Source organism: Battus philenor, unplaced genomic scaffold, assembly GCF_028537555.1.
Source record: "Battus philenor isolate CCGP_79_NKW_IND1 unplaced genomic scaffold, ilBatPhil1.0.hap1 SCAF_15, whole genome shotgun sequence".
NCBI classification, from domain to species: Eukaryota; Metazoa; Arthropoda; class Insecta; order Lepidoptera; family Papilionidae; genus Battus; species Battus philenor.
Genome location: NW_027181677.1, coordinates 8,889,265 through 8,913,499, shown reverse-complemented (window position 1 = coordinate 8,913,499; position 24,235 = coordinate 8,889,265). Strand labels below are relative to the sequence as shown.

Sequence of the window (24,235 nt, the reverse complement as noted above, 5' to 3'; positions counted from 1 at the left end):
CTAGTTTCCTTTTCTAGTGTGTACTGATTTTTAAATTCCGATTATTCGTTTTTTTTTTTGTATAATAGAACCTAATATAAATTGTTACAAAGCATAATAATATAATTAAATACAATATTTAAGATATTTTTACAAGGAACTACGATTAGTAACTTTATGGGCTAGTTATAATATTCGTAGCAAAGATTCGCAAATCAAACGACCGATAAAAGTTGAGCGAGAATGCTCAATGAAAGTATTTTGTAATTAATATTGATGACTTTCTCCTAATTAGTTCACGCAAATTAGGCAACGAATGCAATTAATTAGACGCAGGGCTACTGATATGGCTGAAACGAGCGTCTTATCGGTGCTGAGGCGTGCCGCGAATATACGTAATTCACTTCCGAGCACGAAGGTACGCCAGAACTTAGAAGTTCGGCAGATGTCGGCGCGTCGAGACGTAGGCGCGAGCGAACGCGCCTCGAGCGCGTTGCCCGCGCCGCCCCTTATCGCCTTATCAGCCCTTATCACTTACTCATCGCGAACTGATCGCGCAATACCAGTTGGCTCACACACGTGCGAATATCCAACCTGTATGTGATCCCAAAACGATCATGTTCGGAAAATCTGTGCTCTCAATTGTCTATTTGTGTGTGTTTATCGGATTTACTACTACACAAGGTGAGTTTGTGATCCTGATGATTTCATATTTCCACAATTTTAATACAACTTCATAAAAGGTATGAAGCGAAACTATCAGTTAATTGTAGATAAGATGTTATTATTAAACAATTTTATATAAAAGAACATGGCATTAATATACTTTACCAAAATAATAGTATCAAATTATCATCCTTAATTTTAAAGGCCTTCATCGCATCATAATCATTTTATCCGTAAAACGTCCACTGCTAGGCCTAGGCCTCCTCCGTAAATTTCCAAGAGGACCGATAGAAAGCCTGTGTTTAGCTTTTTAGTCTTTATAGTACCATAATTATGATCAAGTCTTTATGTGAATGTTTCGATTAAAAGTAACATGAAACATTTGCGTTTCTTATCAGACCACGATGCATCAAGCATAAGTTTATACAAAGTCTGCGTGTATATAAAATGAAATAACAGCACCGCTGCATAGCGCCGTATCCCACCTGTTACGACTGTTTCAGAAATAGAATAAATCCCCAATAGGAATGACAGTTTTATTCTGAAAAGGGAAATGTAAGAATTTATACTCTCTTCAACCGGTGTCTAATCTATTTACTGATCGTCGTCTCTTCGGGATACGGCTAGTTTTTATACAATTTAAAATTGTATTGTTTTGTTCACATTGTTTTGTACGTTACAATTTAGTCAGGTATGACTATTACAACATTGTAGGTACTTCCAAGTGAATTATTTTTCCACGAAAGTAAGTGAAATGAATAGTAAGTATAGTAGTTAAATTTGCCATGACGTGCAAGACGTTTGCTGTTTTCCGATGCTATTTACGGATTCCGATACTTTTACTATGTTGCATAATGTATTATATTATTTTTTTTATTGCATATAAAGGAGATGTTGATATGTATCAAGATATGCACTAATCGTGAATTAACAAATATTTTGTTTTGTATGAAATTAAGGTTTAGAGAACGTAGACTGCCAATTGTCTCGGGTTTGTGTTCCGGAGAAGGTAGAAATTTTGTTGTTCTTTTAAAGAAAGGTTTAGCACTTCTATAATAAGACAAAGGTAGCTTGAGGCAAGGGGCGCATTTTTATTGAAATCCTAAACGAAATTTTTATTTATGTGTCATTTACGTATCACAATGTATACCAAATCAAAGACATTCTCCTTTAGACATCTTATAATTTTTTAAATTTTATACGTTAATATTTTTAAGTGATAATAAAGCTTGGGTACGAATTGCTCTACTACTGTATTAAGGATATAGTGAAAGAGACAACTAAAAAATACATCTACGTATGTTATAAGGCTCTTCGCAGATCAGGATTCGTTCAGACCTGACATGACGTCATATGTCATGACGTATATAATTGGACTCTGTAAATGATGCTATAAGTATATTATAATATATGAATAAATTAATACATGTTCCAATATTTAAATTAAATCACTGAATACCAATCATAAATATATCATTTGTTATTGGTTTTACATTATAGGGTAAGTTATGTTGAAAATAAAAAAGTTAAAAAAGGTGTAAATATCTGTAATTACTGTTCACAATTGACGGTCTTTCATAAAAACCAATTTCTACATGGCCCATATATATACTCGTATATATATATACGTATATAGTAATGTACGCACTCTACTCTTCATTAATACTCTAAAGCTGCCCTGTTTTTCATGTCTCTCGTCTCCATCCAAAGGTTGTCTGGTAGAGATCGCTTTAAGCGATAAGACCGCCTCTTGTACCATATAAATTGTTTTTTTTTTCTCTATTGCCTATGGTGCACAAAAAAGTTCTTAATAAATAAAAAAGAAAAACAAATTCATATATATATATATATATATATATATATATATATATATATATATATATATATATATATATATATATATATATATATGGCATTAATATACTATAGATATATACAAGTAACTACGAAACAACTAAATTCCTGTTATAGAATGTTAACTATCAATGTAATACGATACATGGACATCTGTATATCTGAATAATAGTCCAATTGATAGCAGATACTTGTATGTTTATAATTCGTTTAACCTTTTTATTAAACTCTTTAAACATTTATGAACCAATTATTGGAAAAAATTAGCACGCACAACGATATTATATAGTAAAAAGCAGATATGATAAACACAAAAAAAAAACTAGTACTACTACAAGAAAATGTTTTCTTTTAGTACCAAAATGTTTTTTTCTACTAAACGTAAGTGCTTTAAGATGTATTGTGAAATTAAGATAATTACTATGTTTTATTCACCCGGCAGTGATATTATTGCGCTGCTTAAGCTTATAGTAGGATTAACTAGTTAAATCTAATGAGTTTTGAAATTCAATGTCAGATAATTCTGGCGCGTATTATGAGAGATTGTTTCAAAAGGGTACACAGTTGCCTACAAAGGAATTACTAATATTGTTATAAAGTTTAGTGACAGGTACGATAAACTTATCTTTAAAACAATTATAGATGGTACCTGTGGAAAGTACGAAAGCCTTTTTATTTGACACGGATGGGATTTTGACAAAACAAGTGAAGAAAGTCAATAAATATCGTCCAGTGACCACGTCGAGACTGCGTCCGAAAAAGAACATTCGTGAAAAACTTATTCATACTCTGGGTATATTGACCTATTGAGAGTTACATTCATGTTTGGTGTCAGAAGTACACTACATTACTACCGATAATTTCTATTTATTATACAGGTTGATAGGAAACAGGTGTAAAAGCTTAAAAATCAATGTACTCCTCATTTGTAGTCAATTGAGTCATGGTACAGCCTCTTCGAAACTCAGTGGTTTTAGAAATAATAAATAACGTATTGATAACATAGTAAGGAAATAGGTTAAATGAGGATTACTACGTATGGGGCCTGTGGCATTTGAGCCGTAAAAGTAAATTAATATAACATATTTCAGAGCGGCCACTTTATACAGGATTACTAAAAATATTTTTAAAAACATTAGTCTTTTGCTGAAAAAAAAATAGTAGCTATACATTTAAATTAGTATAAAGCTTTTACACACCTATAAGTAATCATCCTGTATAACAATAAATAGAAATCACCTATTCCATAATCATATTATTCTTCTCACTGTACTTACATCTAAATTGTTACAATGCTTGTACAACTTAGCATGTTATTAATGCGTTAATAAACACAGACGAATCTTTTAACAGATCTCGTAATTGCTGGGCGCGTGCAATCGATGCCGTCAATTCGTTCTGTAACCATTTCTTGCTTGTTTTTCATCGCAACGTTCGATAGACGCGTGCTACACATATGTTACTTACTTTATAAGACGCAGCTGTTTTATGAAAATGAAGAAAATTGTTTTGTTTTTTATGATAAAAATAGTGCGAATTAAATTTGTTTACAATAACTTTAAGCTGCATAGCTTCATAATCTGCATACACATATAAATATATTGTTTTTGTAGGCTTTTAAAGTTTTAATTGGTATATCGCTATTTTTAAGCTAGCTGAAAATTAGCAGTAACCTTAACGAGACGGTGTAGTTGTATTTATTTAGTATTCTTGCACTATTGTTTTGAACTATAATAAATAACTTCGCTAATTTATATTTTTTATAATAAATGGTGGGCCATAATAAAGTTCACTTATGCTCAATATATAACTTCTTGCAAACAAAGCTTCAAGAGCAATGACTTGACTTGGTTCTAGCAAAACAGAACCACTTGGCACATATCTAATGCAAACATAGAAGAGAAATACCACCACGTAGTCCAGATTTACCTTATGATTAATTGTCTATGACGACATCTTCAGAATAGTCTTTTATTGCAACTTTTTTATATCATTAATTGAATTTAAAGCACAACATTCGAGAACAAACAGCGGCGGTTTCAATAGCTTAAAGTTGCAGGCGTTTTTTAGAAAATTTTCAGTGTCGTTTAGAACATTGTTCCCAAATATCTGGTAGACATGATTCAAAGAAAAAAATTAATTACATTCCTTCGATTGTTTCATAAAAAAAAATATTCGTGATCTTTTTTATGGCCCCTCTTATTTATAGTACTTGATAATTCTTATCCGTGCTGTATCTTTTTTTTTATAATTCTCCAGTTAAGTCTTTACGTACAGCAAATATCCACTAATGCACATTTGTATTATATAAATATATCTTGGTATAATTTATAGCGTGACCGATAATCTCGTTACCGCCTACATAAATTGTGTCAACACGAGTGCTACACCAAAAAGCGATGGCCGATCCAATTCCGGGGTGACGTATTTTTGTACGTTAACTCAACCTTTCAGTGTTGAGCTATGGATATGATTCTCTTTGTTAAAGTTGTCAGACACTTATGACGTAAGCGTTAATTTCATGCTAATGTGACATTTAATGTCATACATAACTTAACATACTGTATTACGAATTGGAAATACATTTATCTAATACATTGATTATATGTGAGAGGGTTTTGTATTAAAAATATTAACTCTGCTTTTGTAGTTATATGATCGCCAACAAAAATAAACATTACGTATATATCTTTCTAAGCCTTATTGAAAAGCACACAGCGACATAAGAATCATGTAGTGGGCTATGCTCAGATTTGCCTACGAGATCGACTCAGAAATAAGGAGATCCATAGACAAACGAGGGTAACCCACATAGTCCATCGGATTGGCTGAATGTAGTGACAGTGGGCAGATTACTAGAGCACAGAAAAGATAACCGCGGGGGCCTTAAGGTTCTGGAATGGAGGCAACGGACCGACATGTGCAGCGTAGAACGCCCGCCCACAAAGTTGACGGTCGACCTTGATAAGGTTCCGTTCCCAACCTTTCACCTTTCCAAAGGGGAAGGCTATGTAAAGCAATGGACGTCCAATGGCTGAAATGATGATAATGTCATACATGTTTAATTATTCTTGAAATTTATCCATATAATCGTTATGAATTAATTAAAATCTTTTTTAATACAACATTTAAAAGTCAATTGTTAATGAAAAACTCTTACAAGTTACTCTGGCAATGCTTATATGTATTAGGGTGACCGGAAAGTAATGTCGTTTCTGTCGACGTATTTTACAGAAAAACCGATTGATTTTACCGCTCCGGCATTGAAAATTCGTATAATAGATGGTAAAAGGTTGTTGATAACCAAGTGTATATAGTTTATATTTTGATGATAAGAAATAAAAATTTGTTAAGGATGTAGTCGTGTGAATTTAACTTAAGAAAGCGACATTACTTTCTGGTCCACCTAGTACATGAATTGTGAAGTCAGTAATGACGAACCGAGCAGCTTATGCTTTGTTTATTTTTATTTTATATGTTGTAATCATAATTTACTCAATTCTTTTAGTCATTTTTCTTTATTAAACTTTATGGAGTAACTATGTGATATAAACATAGAAATATAACTTAATAATTTTTTTAAAATAAATTTAACCATACGCCAAAGGTAATTCAACTCTCCACTAGTTCAGCGCATGACTATTTATAGATGAAATCCGTTTTCCATATCTCCATCGGTTACCTTTCGTAATGTAGGTCATGTTGGAGATAACTCATTTTACCAGGCAGTTAACTTTAACAAAGATCTGCCAGTAAAGTATAAATATATCTCCAGTATACGCGAATATTCTTCATATACTGTTGAGAAATAGCTGCAAAATATTTACGTGCGTGGAATCGTCTAGTTCATATAAATGTTCCAACGCGCTAAAAGCTATTCGTTTGCTTTATTTAGTAATGACGTATACCTCAGTTTGCTGATATTCGATGTATTATAAAAGTTCAATAATTTTAATTAAACCTACTTTTTAATGTACTATTTTTGGTAACCATGTACTAATCATACTGTTGTCATACAAATCTCTTTAAAGAGAAGCGAGACATATTTCATATTAGTTATATCCATGAATAGCTGTATATTACGGACATCTTTATTGCAACACCAAATTTACACGATGCATGTGGCGTTGTCGCTCTTGTTTTTTTGCCTCTGTCGGCACTACACCGCGCAAGCTTCTAACGCACGGTACAGTGGTTTCCGTAACACTAAAATCACCGATACTCGAAACAATCTGTTTCTTTATATGTTTTTATTGATAATTTTTCTACATATATGTTGGGAAGATATTTAAAGAGATATTCATATGGGTGGACGTCAAGTTTAGCAATCATATTAAATTATCATCTGAGTAAAGTACTGTCTCAATTAGATGCGGATATGCTGAAAAGGTTTTTCATTAAAAAAGTAACGAGTTTACTATTATCTTCTCTTTAATCCTGTGCTTTAGGTAGAGCTTACTTGAATTTTTTACGATCCATCGCAATTTCTTAATCAGCGAGGCATTTAGCGAGCATACATTGAAGATTTATCTCTATTAAATGTATGAAACAGTATTGTATTTTCACATAAACATTAGCGATTTTCCAAGGAAGTGTTATATAAACAATGTAAATACAAGAAACATAAACAAATTTTGTGAATCACTCGATTTAGTGTTGTAATGTATTTAGTAATTTATTCTACGGTCAATATTACAATGCCTGTTATAATAGGATCAAAGATAATGTTCATAATCATAATTTTGCTAATTATTCTTAACGTTTGTCTACTAAGGGTTACCGCAGTATAATTACATATGTAATTAAATATTGTTAATCAATCGAAAAAAAAAGCGGGACTATACATGTAATCCCGCCTATAAGCAGTGGTAGCCTACCTGTATAGGTTTGAGACTTGACATCGTAGGTTGTGGGTTCGCTTATCGGAAATCAAATCTTATATAATTCATAATTTGTGCATTAATTAAATATGATTGCCACTACTTACAAATAAGTTTCCAGAGGATAGTCAGCAGCGTCCTCTGCTTACTATAATACCACACTAATCGCCAACCCGCCTGCCAAGCATGGTGGTTAAGTTATATGCCCCATAGATATCTTTGGAGAAGGCCTATGTCATACTCAACCTACGGATTAAATTTTTGAATTATAATAAAACCACTTAAAAAAAATCGGATGTTTTTCTTTTATTGTTAAAAGAACTGACAATGTACTGTTATAAGTTTCCGGTTTAGACGCGAGCTGACCATTTTCAAATAAATGCAAATAATTAACAGTACTATGTACCGCGTTCGTGTATTTAAATAATAGTTTGGTTATGGCCCTACTTCCTTATCCTTTTAGAATACTAATGCCGCCTTTAACATTATTAATACATGCAATTAATTTTAATGTACCTGCATTAAGTTCACTAGACTATCCACATCGATAGACGTAAATACATTTCGTAAGCTCGGCACCTACAAACAGTCCTGGTGAACATTTTATACGTAAGGTATTTAGTAGTACTTGATTACGTTGGTATATCTCATTTAACTATGCTATATAACATTTATATATATTTGTAACAGGTTTACCGACACTCTTATAATTAAGATTGTGTTTTGTTAATATAAATCTTAAATTTTTATGTGTTTAGTTATAAAAAAAAGTAAAGTGTAATGAGAACTTTTCCAAAGTAATGAAAAAAAATAAAATTTTGTTAAAATTGATAAGTTAAAAGAGATTTTTTTGTAAAGGAAAGTTTAAGCATTTTATGGTTTCGTTAGTGATTTTTCAATGTAATTTGTTCGACATCTTCGTAAAAAATAGTGCTTCGTAAATAATAAAAAAGTAAAAGAGGGCTTTTCATTGCCAGAAAAGCTCTCTTGTACTTTTTTGTAGCAAACAAATCGTCTACTTTTTTGAACTAACGAGTGATTTTTGTAAAGTAGTGTTAAGAGTGCGCTTACATTACAAAATTAAAACATTACTTAGGACAAAAATTAGCATAATAAAGACAACAGCAAAAAAAATGTCTGAAGGTCATTGAGATCATGGTAGAGGCGACATGACGGTATGTATGTCTCAAAGTAATAAACACATACAACGACGTGCGCATGAGATCTATGACCTGGTAATGGTAGTCTCACACCCACGCCCCTACCGTGGCTTACTTGTCAGAAGGCAGGTGTTCTACTGTATTGTCAAACTAGGTATATTAATTGTGTTACTAGCTGCCCCGACAGACTTCGCTCCGTCAAAAAATTGCCTCCTGCCTTTCAGGAGAAAAAAAATAATTGAAATGTTTTTTAGAATAAGCTTTTAATTATAAAGTTGTCAAATAAGTAATTGTAAAATAAGTTATAAATTTCGTACATTGTAAGACAAGTAATATAATTATTATGTACACATAGTAATTTTTTTTAAATTTTGATTTTTGATTATTTACCATCTAAAAGGCCTATTTTTATCTTTGACTGCTAGGGTTTTTTTACTTAATTCTGTGATTTGTGTAGGAAAAAATGTATTGTTTTACAATTGATTTCGGTATTTATCCATTTTTTGACTTCACAAGAATCTTCCTGATGCTTTAATTAAAATGTGATAGAAAATAGTTATTAATATCTTCTTATTAATAGTAATTATCTTGATAGTTTTACAATTTCGCACTTAGCAGTATTTGGCGATCCATTTTAATTTATAGAGTGAAGAATGTACTACTGATGGGTTCCCAAATAATTTGTCAGCTTCTAATGTAGCTGGTATAATTTAAAACTATTCTAAAAATCTATTTATAAAAACAATTGAATGTTTAAAGCAAAATTCGTCAATATATCAATGAACGTAAACAATTCGAGCTTTTAGACACCGACAAGACGACGTAACATATATCAGGTCGCGGAGGGTCGTTCGTTTCGGGTAGCATCATAACGGTGTTTGGAAGAGGCATATGCCTTAAAGTGGGCATATGTCGGCTGCAACGATCATGATTTACGTTATAATCCAATGAGTGCAACTCTTAGTTCTTGTATTGATCAATTTGATTTTACATTGGTATATCGTCGTATGTTAGCACTACAGTGTTTCGATTAAAAGCTGTCGCTGTTAAAGTTATGAGCAATAGCACGATATCATTTTATATTTCAAAACTCAGTAAACATGCAATGAGCGTCTGTCGGCTGACGTGATGAAGAAACAAAAGATGCTTCATTCTAAAGTTTTCTCGTTTTGCTTGCAGTGCAGGATCAGTTGTTGAACAAGTTGGTGTGCATCGAGCATCAGGAGTGCGGTGCGTGTCTTTCGGCTGCGGCTCACTGTCGCTGGTGTGCAGATCCCTACTACAGCAGTGCAGCCCCGCGATGTAACGATGACGTGAGGTCTGCTATGAAACTAAATGCGGCTATTAAAGATATTTTTTTATAAGTACTAAATAAGTTGTAGGACTTTCGACCGATTTTTAAAGTTATGAATTAAGATAGATCCAGAAAAATGTAAAAGATGTTTTCGTATAATAACAAATATTATCAATATGTTAGTTGCATCTACAACACGACCAAAAGAAAATGTTATAATATTGCTGCCCATTTTCATCAATTAACAAAAAAATATTAGAGAATTTATGAGACTAAAAAAATGTTTTAAAATGTAAGAAAATAGTATATAAGTAAGTATATCTAGTATATATTTAACTTGCATATAAAAAAACAAGGAAAAAAGGCATCGCAGTAAATATTAAAATATTAAAAATAAATACTCGTTGAGAATATTTGTTGCTGCTACTACTATAGATGAAAGTTGTTCTTATAAAAAATTAAGTACGAACAACACGTGAAGATGGGCAATGTCTTTGAGTAATACAGTCGGGAGAATAACGGCATAATAATCAATAAAAAATTACCTACGATGAATTTATTTCTTTAGATTAATTATGTAAGTATGTGCAGATATGTTGTTGTTTGTTTGATGCCTATTAATTATTTGGTTTATAGAAAATAGATTTATTGAGTTTTAGGTAACTCCCAATATAAGTGCATTTAAATAATACGATTGTGATAAACTATTGTGACAGTTTTAAGTGAATTTCCTCTGTTATCAAAAATAACAGTAAAGGGACAAAATAACAGGTATCGTTTTAAACCAGTAAAAGAACCTTTGAAAACTAACTGTTGGTTTAACACACGTATGACAAAAGATAAATGGGCAAATGCATTTTAATGAGATGCAGATGGTTTCCATTTTATCATCCACTAATTCGGAGGAAAGGTAACGTGACTAAAAACGTTACATTATCGTAATAATTTTCATCCGTGACTTACTTGACACGTTTTACGATAGAATCTAATATATCAAAGTTACACCATGTTTCAAACGAAAGTAGAACTGAACTTCAAAGGTACAAGTTTAAGATAACCTTTGACTCAGAGAGAACTTCCGCGCTGAGTATCGTTTGTTTGTTAGTATTTTGGTTATGATGAAAGCCAAATGTAAAACGTAATTGTGGAAGACTGGTATAAATCAGGCACATTGAACTATTTCATAATGAAATTGATAATAACGGTGAAGATTATTATGTTTTTAAGAGGGTGATTATTTATTTATAGGTGCAGCCTCTTTTGCTGTCAATTAATGTATGGTACAACCTATCCAAAAACAAATGGTTTCAGAAACACTATATAACGTTATGATAATATAGCAAAAAAAAACGTTTTCGAAATTCCGATTGCTTCATATAAAAATTAATTATTGTTTACAATCCGACCGTGTACTCTCCACTCCGACCGACTATATACTGCTAGAGTTATTGAGTGATTACTTTATAAAGTTTTTACACCTATAACCAATCTGCGTGTATATATGTTTTACACACAATAATAGAATTATTTTGCAGTTGTAACGTCGTGTTGTTATTTTTTAAAAAAGATTAAATTCCTTGAAAATTTATTATTATTTTTCTTATTGTCTAATATCAAACTTATGAAGTTGGTTTTACCTAATAAGCTATAGTTTTTAAAAAAATCTTATTATTTTAAGATGTTTGTTTTTTAATTGGTTTCGAGTTTATGGTTCCGCGATGTCGTATAAAACTATAAACAAATAATAAACCTAATTTGATGCGCGTTAAGGCAAAAGCTCAGCGCACGCTATATACATCAAAGCATTTCAATCTTTACGTATTCCCACGTTCTCTGACCGAGATTCAATCCCGCCCACTGAGTGATCAAGACATCTCGTGATTGATCATGATTCGTGACGTAGACGAGACACGAGAATACTTTTCAATGGTGCCTTTTTATATCGACGCACGCTGAGTTGGTTAATGTTATCATTCAATCGATAATCAAATGCTCCTTTGAACAAAAGCATGTTGTTCTTAAATTTGAGTCCAACTGAGACACGGCTTTTGTTAATGTACGTCCAGTAATGAAGGCGCAAGTGTGGATAATGTTACAATTAGTTTTTATATCGTCACTTATTGCGAAAGATTTTACTGCAAAATTCCGTGGAAACTTGTACTTATTGGGTCGTGCGACGGCTATTGGCTTGTGGAGTAAATTTATGCAGTAAAATCCCAATTATTTTGTAACCATAACTTTTATGGCATGTTGTTTATAGGTATATGTTGATGGTATGTATATACGTTTAATGATATTAAAAAAATATTAATACAAATATTAAAAAACTGTGCGATTATGTTTATAATTTTTTTAATAATGTTTATTGGTTATAAAATATATAACACTTTTAATTATCTTTACAGATCTAAACGGATAACTGTTCTTATAGCTTTTTAATCAATTCAAAATCATATTATTACTTATTAAATAATATAAAACTGCTTTTGTAGCTTAGTATCAACTGGATGCAGTCAAGGCATGATTGAGCGACCGGAGAAGCCAGTCTGGAGCGTCGCTGAGAATCGTTCATTGCAAGACATGCAGCCCGGCGTCCATGAGGCTGTCGTTCAAATACAACCACAGAGAATTAAGTTCTCTCTAAAACCTCGTAAGTAATTTATTATATTCATCGTTCGTCTACTATTGCAACAAATAAAATGAAATATAGAATTCTCCCTATTCCTTGTAAACAATGATTTGTAACAGGAATAGCTTATTATATGTATTTTGATAATAAAAAAATAATTGCATCAGCATTTTCATTTTTTAAAAAACAATACTGTTTCACACAAGAAATTCAGAGGTACCAAGAACAAAAACATAGTGAAAGATCTCTATATCTCATTAGGTATTACACTAAAAGTACATTTTATGTTGTCCTTTTCGTAAATTTAAACTACATTCTCTTAAGAGTGATTTTTTTGTTATTAAAGACATTTAGGCTTTTGTTCGTGGCATTTGTAGCCATTTAGTGTTTAAAATGACCCCACGATGACTGCGCTTGCGCTGCCTGTTTCTCGCTAATTTCCATTTTTTCGTGAGTCCACCTTTTAGAGGGCCTACTCAGGCCCGCCCGTGGTCTCCAATCTAAAAATTAAAAATTATAAAGAAATCAAAGAACCCTCGTCTGAAACCTGAAAAACATGTCAAATCTGCCGATACGTGCGTAATACATTAAAGTAAATATTAATTTTTACTTTTTTCACAGGAGAAACTCGGAAAATCAAATTTTCATACAGGCCTGCGAAAAATTATCCCTTAGATTTATATTACCTCATGGATCTGACGTGGTCAATGAAAGATGATAAGGAAACTCTCGTGTCTTTACGTGATGATTTACCAACGCTATTGAAAAATCTTACTGATAATTTCAGGTTTGCATTTTTAACTTATCGTATGTATATTATGGCTTTAAAAAATTTAAATAGGTTTTTGTGCGTTTATTTTATATATTTTTAAACCCCTTCGTTTGCTCCATACAATTAGTTTCTAGTGATCGTAGCACAATCTCGGGAAGTCGATTTTTACTAAGACAATCAATCTTCACCAGTGAAGAAATCATTTAGGAACAGTTTTAATTTTTATTTTTTTAAGCATTACCAAATTCCAAGATAGAAAAATCAGTAAGTGTCAATCCGAAAATATACTTCCAAGCTTTTTTAAATATTCGCATAGATTTACTTCTCGATCTGGTGTAAATACAGAAGTTAATCCGAAAATAAAATCAGCATAATTTCATACTTAAATTACCGTATTTAGAAGCTACTAAGTTCTTAGATCGCTTAGGCGGATACGGATAGGTTCCCTATGGAGAGATCTGGTGAAGGACCACCGCGAGGGGACCTAGGCTTGAGCTGTCACTCAGGACACGTTAGCATTCCGACTCAAGGTAGGCCCGAATTTCTACTTAATCGGATGCAATTGCCTGGCTAATATTACAACCACATCGGAGAACGTTGAGAGAAGAAATAGCAAAAGAAACACCAGGAAACCTGTACTTTACAGAATAGAAATCTTTTAAAAAGAGTATAAAGACAAAGTCTTATTATTATTTTTTAGTATTTTTCCAATAATAAAATTATTTATAATAAATATGCTTTTCATTATTTATGATAACCGCCTTTTCTTTGTTCATCAGGCTTGGTTTTGGCAGTTTTGCGGAGAAACCTCTGATGCCGTACGTAAGCGTTGATCCTCGTCGGCTTGCCAATCCCTGTTCAGTTGAACAGGAAGCTTGTGAGGCTACATATAGCTATAGACATCACCTCTCATTAACAAACAAGGTAATTTCTTTTAAAAAATCTTTAAAACCTACAGAAATATGAAATACTCTTATATATTTTCTCGTATATGCATTTATGTTTTGGTTTAAATACTGAACCAAAATCGAAAATAATTTAATATGTATATATGTGGATGTAAGCGGCTTCTATAATGTCCTATTCGAAATCTATGGAGGAAGGCAATGGACGTCCTATGGTTGTAATTATGCTGATAGTATAATTTGTATATTTATATTAAATAAAAGTTCGCTATAGGTGAACGAGTTCATAGAGCACGTGAACAGTAGTTCGGTCACCGCAAACTTGGACAACGCGGAGGCGCAATTAGAGGCGCTGGTGCAAGCTATAGCTTGTGGGAGTAAGGTGGGATGGTCTGCGCAGAGCCGGAAGATTGTCATACTGCTCACGGATGGCCTCATGCACACGGCTGGTGATGGCAAGCTTGGTAAATAACTATCCGACAATTCGATCACTTCATTTTCTTATTTGAATCAATAATAATATTACTTTTATGCGTTAAGAGAACATTTCGACAAAAGCCTAAGTTTATAGAAAATAGTTGTAAACTAAGCTATTTTATTATGACTATATTACATCCTTAACTTTATAAAGTTATTACTTTTACAAGTATACTTAATACAGCAGTTAGAATAATTCATTGTCAAGCTTTATTACCACGTAAAAACCCTTCACACTAACCCAGGAATGTTTTAAACCCGTTTTTATTAAACGAACTTTTTAAATTTATTAAATGATTATTCCGAGGCATAACAACGGATAATATTATAAGAGAAATGTTTAAAACAGTCGAAATGTTCTACAGAAATGTGTATTCGATCAATATTATAGTTTGAAAAATCTGTTTATTGTTGGTATGTATCTCATACTGTACTTGTTGACACTGATGTTTCGACAGAGTTAACCGTAAACTTAATTACACATTCCAGATTTATAATTGGGTAAAATGTCTGTTTCCATTGATATTTATACCTTCTACATAGTTCTATTGTATTGAGAGCTTGCTTTTAAAAATGTCACTTTTAAATTTCGATTCTTCACACTTCATTGGTTCGGCTAGGAGTACCTTATTTAATTATATGCAAACCGCCGACTGTAGACTCAAGTACACGATACTTGTAATGTGAAGTCTTTTTATTCATAGGTGGTGCTACGCTAAGAAATGACGAAATGTGTCACCTGAATGAAAATGGTTATTACGCCGAAGCGAGCATTTACGACTACCCTTCCATAGCGCAAGTGTACCGACTTTTAGATAAGTACAAGGTAAATATTTTCTTTGTCTGCTGAACTAGATTAGAACGCATGCATTACGTAAATGCTTTAAATAAACATACTATTGCTGAACTCTGTTTACATTGAACGCTAACCGTAACATGTGTAAAATTTTTCAAACAGGAAAATACGTTTTTATAAATACTATACATTCATAGTATTTTTTTTATTATGCCGTATAAAGAAGAACAAACAATATGTACATAAAAATACCGCAACGTGTAATCTTTATAAATATGTAAATATTTTTTTTTAATATTAATTAAATTGCCTGAGTTAGTTAATACGTACTAAAAAATAAAATTATAGTGACTGTTTGTTATATTAAAATAAACCCTTTTTATTATATGCATATAAATATATACGGTACCTTATATATGTTGAGGGATAACTAATATAATAATTATTATACTATATAATAATTATTCAGAAATAAAAAGTAGCATATGCGTCTTATTTCAGAAAAATTGTTAAACCAAAAAAACTAAACAACTTTTTACTAGCGCCTTTTTCACATACAATCTGTGTACAGTTTGGCAATTTTGTCCACATTTTTTAGTTATATATGGGATAGTAAAAAAATATTTTTTTTAAACGATAACGTTTTTTTAACATTTTCCACACATTTGATCAATATAATTAATTAAAATAGGAATACATAAAAATATTTAATGCAAATTTTAGGAACATTAAATGTTGTATGACTATAATAAATCAAAACAAATTTTTATGGCGTAATTGGTTTTTAACTACGAAAGAGTTCTACGCTATTCAAGAGTTAGTTAGTTTTATTTACACTACAACGATTATCCTTAGACTTAATAAATTATATAATTGTCGAAATTCTTTATATTTTTAGTTAAAAAATTGTGTCATGTTTATGAAGAAATCCAATTTCCATTCATGTTTTGACTAACGATGTTGCGTTTTAGGTGAATGTTATATTCGCGGTAACGGAAAGTGTTAAATACCACTACGACAGCTTGCACCGCTTGTTAGAAGATTACACGTACGTCGCGAAGTTGGAAAGCGATAGTTCGAACATATTGAAACTTGTGAAAACGGGCTATGAAGACATAGTGAGCGTTGTCGATTTTAACGATAACTCTGAATTAGGCCCGGTGAAGGTCAAATACTTTAGCGACTGCGGAGTGAAAGGGCCGATGGTTGAGACGACGCGTTGCACCGGTGTCGAATATGGCATGACCCTGAATTATGAGGCCCATGTCAGATTGGATTCTTGCCCGGAGTACAAAAAGGTTTGTTGGCATCTGTTGTTTTGTACGCGGTAAGTGTAGTCACGAACTTGTGGGATAAAAGAAAAAAACACTTAGTAAACACAATTTTGTATATTAAAACACCGTATGTGTGTTTAATAAAAGACCATCAGTATACACAAAATAAAAAAATGTTTTCGGAACGATATAGTTAGCTACCAATATTATTACAATAAAAATCAAGCCAAATAAAAATAAAAAGCAATAAAAAACTAACTGCAATTTTAACAAAAAACAACCACAACCAGCGCTAGGCTAATAAAAAAATATTTTGAAAATAAATTCAGATCAACAATAAATCTGTTTACCTCCATACCTTAATCTATTTTAAAAGTTAGTAGGTAATTATTATTCTTTAATTAAATTTTTAATAATTATTTATTTGTTACTTACAAATTTATTATATATTATCAGAATATTATGCACTATCAATATCTTCTAAAACATTTTGTGTAAATGAAGATAAGGGATCGTGGTAAATGTCTAAACTATTAGGAGGACCGGAAAGTAATGTCGCTTTCTTAAGTTAAAATTACACGACTACATTTTTAACAAATTTTTATTTCTAATCAACAATATGTTCACCTTCGTTATCAACAACCTTTTGCCATCGAGTATACGACTTCTAAGTATGTAATGATCTACCTAATAGCAATCAAACAACGACATACGCAGAAACGACTTTACTTTCTGGTCCTCCTAATACTTATTTTAATGGACTATTTCATCAATCTGCATATGATGTTTCCAAAAGTTTGCTATAATTTGTTATAATTTTACAAATATAATTTCCAATGATTCTTGATTAAAAAAATACAAGTAATTTTTAGAAGATTGCACATAAATGTTTTAGAATCAGTAAGACTAATATTTTTTGTGTCTCCAATATCTCTAGTATAGCAGTAAAAGCAAAAAAAAGTCTTATTACAGATGAACCAAATAATAGAAATATCAGAAAGCCAACTGGGACAAGACTCGCTAACTCTAGAGGTGGAAATGCAATGTGGCTGCGAGTGTGAAGGCGACCTGCAGAAGAATATTTTGCTGACGTGCCCGTTCAATTCGCACATCGTCTGCGGCGTTTGCCAATGCAATAAAGGATGGTAACGTACAAAATACACAAGTAACTGTGTATACCATTGTATTCACTTCCTTTTTAGTTAAATTACCGGGATTACCACACATTGTGGCTTTAGAGAATGAAGCATTGATGCGGAACTACATAAAAACTATCACTGCTTTTTCGAAAAGAAACAATAGATTATTACGTATTCCCAAAAGTGAACTTAGAATTTAAGCTAGTCGTAAACGTTGAGATTTTTAACACTACAACGTGGTGCGAAAGGCGGACAAATGACAATGTAGTGGAGTGGAGTCATATAAACCTGGAGTACATGGAGTCTTATAAACCTGGTGCAAATGCAGCCTTCAAAGTAAAACAAAATAATAAAAATGGCCTCTTTACGTTATAGTTACACAACTACCAAAGGGCCGTATCTGTTTTAAATAAAATAAGAAGCTAGTCTACGTGAAATTTTAGTACTTTAAATATATAATAAACACTTGTCTAAATATTACGAGTGATTAAAAATACACATATATAATTAATGTTATATATTTTTTGAAATATAAAAAATATTTTTTGAAGAAGTAAGAGAAAAATATATACTTAAAGAAAAAAAAAACAATGTTCACATTACATAATATTTGACATGTTTTATCAGAAGATATGCGTAGCTTTCATGATAAGACGTAAATTGGGTTACGGAAGAAGAAACGTTTCTAAACTTGTGTAACTTATTATTTCACTGCACTGTTTCTTGTGCACAATATATTTTTTTCACAATGTTGTGTATGATCACCATGTTAAATACAAATTAATAAGAACGTATATCACAATAAAAACGTATTTTAAAATAATGTTACAAATTGAGCAAGACGTTCAATTAGCGGCAAATACAGATCATCCATAACAGTGCGGTGCTATACGATTTCATCATCTCCGCGTTATTTTTTATACAACTTTTTCGTTACTTATTTGTAATTTTTGAAGCGCCTTAATTCAGTGATTATAATCATTTAGGCCAGTTAGGGGGTAGGTCCCCCATTAAGTGGACCGACGATTTAGTAAATGTCGCGGAAAGTCGCCTGATGCGCGCAGCGCAGGACAGGAGGTCATCGTGGTGATTTTTAGGAGAGGCCTATGCCTTACAGTGGGCGCCTCTCGACTGACATGTTGACGATTATGTTGATTCTTTGTTTGTCATAATTTGTCAGCTTTCTTCACTTAAAAAAATTGTACTTAACTATATTCGACGCACGTTTGTAAAACTGTCGGTTTTTTAAGCGGTGAAGCGAGATCTTTACATAGCGATGTTTTTTACTTCACAAAAGTAAATTGAAAATCTTCCACCAATATAAACAAACGCACCATTGCTTCGTTATATTTATTAAATACGTTAATTAAACATGCATGTTTATGTATTAACTCAGTCCGCCGAAGACAATAGCAAGAAACCTTTTACCAATTATGTCAAAATTAAATTTTCTAGGTCTGGTCCGTCTTGCGACTGCTCGGTCTCAGACGAGTCGGCGTCAGCACGTCTGATGCAGCAGTGTCGTGGTGAAAACTCAACACGCGCATGCTCCGGCGCCGGAGAATGTGTGTGTGGGGAGTGCCAGTGTGACCGCGGCTTTAACGGTCGATACTGCCAATGCAAGACTTGCGAGCTTAGTCGGTAATTCCGCATCTGTTTTACTTCGTTCGATTGATTACTTTTCCTGGATGTTGAACCTTTGTGACTTTTACAACTTTCTCGAACTCGAGACTTAAAATATTTAATTTATTTGAGGCCTGCAAGTATAATGATGCAAAGATGGGCGCTATTGAATCAGTGTGTTATTGGAGTATAGTTTTCGATTTTAATAGTTTTGGTGATTCTACTCGGTTGTGAAGAGTTGGCTTACGCTGTTCCCTTAACTGTGGTCGGTGAAAGCTCCTTGGTATTTTGTGCGGTCTGTGGAAAATGTTGAATCGATAATAAAGCATCATTCAGACCACTGGGGTTTAAGGTTCCGGACAGAATGAATGAAGGAAGGACAGATCTTAACATTCACAGACCTTATTAACATCGTTCGAAGACGTTGGTTGATGACCTCTTCCAACCGGTTCTAATCGAAATTTATGATGAGGCATATAGGCATCAGCGGAAGACGGCCTGCGGCTGAAACGATGATGATGATTCGCAAATAATGAAAAGAGTAGCATTCAGCTTAACAACACTACTTATATAATTAAACAGTGAATTGGAAAGCCGTATTCACATTGACCAGTTGAAGTAAGTTGTTTATAAAATATCGACGAGTTAATTTTTTTAAGTGATGCCTCACATAATGGTCACTGTATTATAGAGACAACGGGATGGAGTGTGGTGGCGTGGAGCGAGGAGTGTGCGCATGCGGTCAATGTGCATGTGCAGACGGCTGGCGTGGGGACGCATGTGATTGTCCTGACACAAGTGACGCCTGTCTGCCCCCCGGCTCAGAACTCGTATGTTCTGGCCACGGCGAGTGCGTGTGTGGTAAATAGCTTCTTTTGTCAACAAAAATTGTTTGATATTAAAATGTACATATCAAACATTGTTAAATTTCATTTCAAAAGAGCAAGTGGTGATTTTCTGGCTGGTTTCACTTCTCATCATACAGAGTCGGTGGCAGCTTACTACTCATAAAGTTAAAATAATTGATGATTCAAATGTCCATATAATATAATTTTAATTTGTACAGTCTGTCATCTAGTATCTAAGTTAATCTATTTTCACTTTCAATTTATCTTTTCTTAATCCTAGATTATATAATTCAGGTAATCTTACCAGATTCCGGTATAAAAATTGATTTTGACTAGCAATTGATCTTCGACTAAAATCATTTTGCAAGTGATACGAATTTTAATCTGATAAAAATCTTAAAACGTTCTAAAATCCAGTCCCTGGAATACCCTTCATCCATGTATGCATGTATCTGGCTATGTATTTTTGTAGATTTTCGTTTATTTTCGTTTACACGCTCGATGCAGGACGCTTCCTATTGTCCTATTGGAAAAATATGCGGGTGACTTATGTCCTGCGGTGGATGTCTTACGGCTGAAATAATCATTTGTGTTTCAGGGCAGTGCCAATGTTCTGTGACAGAGGAAGATGGAAGCAAGTACACTGGTGCGTTCTGCGAAACGTGTGCTACATGTGAAAATCCACTTTGCGTCAACGCCGAGCCTTGTGTTTTGTGCCATTTAAACAGTAGCTGTACCGATCTTTGTAACATAGGAAGCATTAACTACACGGTCAGCGAGCGTATCGGTGAGAAAGGTAAATACAAAATTACACATATACAAAAGATTATTTCTACATAATCAAATTATTACGTTATAAACTGCTTATTAGTTACATATTTTTTTAGTTGTAAGTCATTTAACAATCGTTCAATCGAAACAAACTCACCTCATTCACTGTATCATCACTGTCTCTCGGCCTATAAGGCTAAAAGAATTCAAACTTGGTTATATATATATCCGATTCTTAAAGCACATGTAATTGTATCAATGATTGTATCAATGACTTAGGATGGTGTTTTTCAAAACCGTAGGCATCTGATTCTAGTTATCAAATGCTCCATTGGAAGTTCTAAACAAGCAACGAACTCTAATGATGACTAAGATTATGTTTATGGGTACCTTTAAAGGAAGATAATGATAATGCAAAACCATACCGAGCATAATGCTTCTTACTGGGTTAAGCATTTTACCAAAGAAGGACTTATCAGATGGAATCATAGCCAAGCGCCTTTTAAAATATGTTTAGCTTGCGGTAGATCTCTTTTGCTATAGCAGTATCAAAACTGCTGTATCGCACCTTAAGAAATCACGACGAAATTGGGGCCGAGGAAAAAAGACCATTAGCTGTGAACGTTGACGGCCATGCCGAAACTGCTCATGCCGCCGCGTGCATTCCTAAGGCGTGGTACAAAGGTTTTGGTGCTACTATAGTGTTTTTTTTTAGGTACACAGTGCCGCGTTAACTTAACTATGTTATATATCCTTTTCGAGTATACCCTAGCTATTAATTCAACACAGGAGAACACTTACGTTTCAAAGTTAAAAGCACAGTCGTTGATCACCTTGTCCGTTTTGAATAACGTATACAATGTCTATACACTTCATTTATCACAAAGTAAACGTGAAAGCTGTAAATAATTAAGGGCCTTTCTTATGAGCCATTTTACACTCTCATAATAAACTAACCAAAGATGTTTTAGAAATTTGTCAAAAAGTTTCTCAAACAATACTCAGTGGAAATGACAATCTGTTTTAGCATAAACGTGTTAAACACAGGGGTCTATAAATTAAATTTTTCTATAGAAAGAAAAAAAAATACCTCAAAGCTGCGGAAATACCGATACTAATGGTAAACTCGTTCTAAAAAATTATTTCTACTGTCTTTTAACTACTTAGGTTTAGGCGGAGGAAACTATTAATAATATTTGATAGTAGAGATGTTTGCTTATTCGAAATGTGAAAACAAAAAAAATCGTGAATATTTATCTGATTGTAAAAATAATTAAAAGTTCTTAAAGAATAGCTTTTGATAAATTGGTACAAGAACATATGTTCATTAATGCCACATCAAGTCACTCTAATCCTCGTTTCTTGGTATGCAATGACTTTTATTACTTATCAATGATTAACAATATTCTTCCCTTACATTTATATATTTAAAATTGTCTGTTATATAGGTTCACAAAAATATTATTGTAATGTACAAATTCCTTTAGAAATATATACATAAGTGTCATTCGTAGTGAGATGAGGAATGAGATGATACGCAGAAGAACTTAGGTGATCAACGTAACTCAAAGAATTGCTCGTTTTAACTGGCAGTGGCACATTGCTCGTGTATCCGACAGCTGTTGGGGGCGAAGTGTCCTCGAGTGACGATCATGAACTGGTAGATGTGGCATTGGTTGTCTCCCAGCCAGGTAGACCGGTGGACGCGGGCAGCGCATGACCGATCATCGTGGCGATACTTGGAAGACGCCTATGCTTTGCAATGGTCGTCTGTGGGCTGTTCTAATGATGATGATTAACAAGCATTTCAGAATTTATTAATACCCGATAGTTAATATTTTTATGGATTATTTTGAATTACATAAGTAAAAGCACTAAATATTAATTTTTAAACGAACTATTTACTGACACTTGAATATTACTGACAATTGAATTTTTTTACATGTATACAAAAGAAAACACTAATTTATTGATTTTTGTAGCGAACGCCGATGAATATGAAACGTCGTGCATCCTACGTCAAGATGAAAACGGACTCGAATGCGAGTATAGATATACATACTATGCTGGTCTACATGCAATGATTGCTATGGAAATTGTGATCAGATCCAAAGAGTGTTACCAACCAACAAGTGCTAAGATAATGACAAGTGCTTTAGTAATAATAGCGTGCGTTATTGCGGCGGGTATTGTTGTGATAATGGGAGTAAAGAGTGCACAAATAGTATCCGATAGACGTGCATACGCGAAGTTTGTACAAGAAGCACAAGAAAGCAGAAAAAATATGCAAGAACTCAACCCGTTGTATATTTCTCCTATTACAGAGTTTCGTTTGCCCGAATCCTTTCCAAGAGATAAACATGATTAAAGTCATTTTTAACAAAATTCACATTTTGTATTCACCAATATAACATCAAAAATAATTGTTTATTTTGTATTTATTATTCGTTGGCGTAACAGTTTCATAACAAAAAACGTGTATTGCCACGATGTACAAAAAATAGTAATTTACTAAGACTGTTTAGTTTGTCTACAACGAACGTAATTAAGTGTTATTTTATAAATTGAAAGAGCTTTTGACAAATTAATAAAATAGATAATATTTAACAGAAGCTTTGAATATATAACATATTACATTCTGCTAGTCGTTGCTTACTTAGAATTGTTAACTTACAAAGTAGATGTAGAAAAGAAATGATATTAGTTTTATTCACATAAATATTATTATTTAAGTTTCTGTATAATTTAATACTGAAATTAAAATTTCCTGTACAAAAATTATTACGGCCTTTTGACTTTTTAAAAAATTTCAGTATAATTTTTTGTACGTGATTGTAAAAGTGTACTGAATTATATATCTATATTCTCATATTCAAGTATTTGTTTATTAGTAGAAAATAGTTATCTAACATAAGTGGTACGTAAATAAATACAGTTCGTCCCGCATCGCAATCACATCTCACCTCCGAATCTAGAATCAACTATGGCCTCTCATTTTTGATAGATTGTAAAATTTTAATAATGGTAATTTTTTATACTCTTCTTTCATTTCTCTTTACAGCACTAAAACTTTCTGTAATTGTAGTAATAGAGAATATCATTGAGCTGATATCTTGTGAGGGCCCGCTTGGGAGGACAGAAATGGAATTTCAGACGCCAAACGACAGC

General features: G+C 32.8%; 1 protein-coding gene across 1 annotated transcript; it reads left to right on the top strand.

Moving 5' to 3' along the window:
• Nucleotides 1–427: 427 nt before the first annotated feature.
• Nucleotides 428–23,760, top strand: Itgbn (Integrin betanu subunit). The gene is made up of 13 exons (XM_068761613.1): nucleotides 428–663; nucleotides 9,719–9,857; nucleotides 12,326–12,483; nucleotides 13,084–13,249; nucleotides 14,014–14,158; nucleotides 14,414–14,603; nucleotides 15,321–15,442; nucleotides 16,384–16,710; nucleotides 17,659–17,831; nucleotides 19,281–19,466; nucleotides 20,140–20,309; nucleotides 20,895–21,092; nucleotides 23,050–23,760. Exons 1-13 carry the CDS (start codon nucleotides 597–599, stop codon nucleotides 23,433–23,435), a joined length of 2,427 nt encoding a protein of 808 aa, XP_068617714.1. The 5' UTR covers nucleotides 428–596; the 3' UTR covers nucleotides 23,436–23,760.
• Nucleotides 23,761–24,235: the final 475 nt, after the last annotated feature.

Coding starts and splice junctions, on each gene's coding strand:
- Itgbn (XM_068761613.1), top strand. CDS start 597: ATGTTCGGAAAATCTGTGCTCTCAATTGTCTATTTGTGTGTGTTTATC. Junction 664..9,718: donor CGGATTTACTACTACACAAG/GTGAGTTTGTGA, acceptor TTTTGCTTGCAG/TGCAGGATCAGTTGTTGAAC. Junction 14,159..14,413: donor ACCTCTCATTAACAAACAAG/GTAATTTCTTTT, acceptor AGTTCGCTATAG/GTGAACGAGTTCATAGAGCA.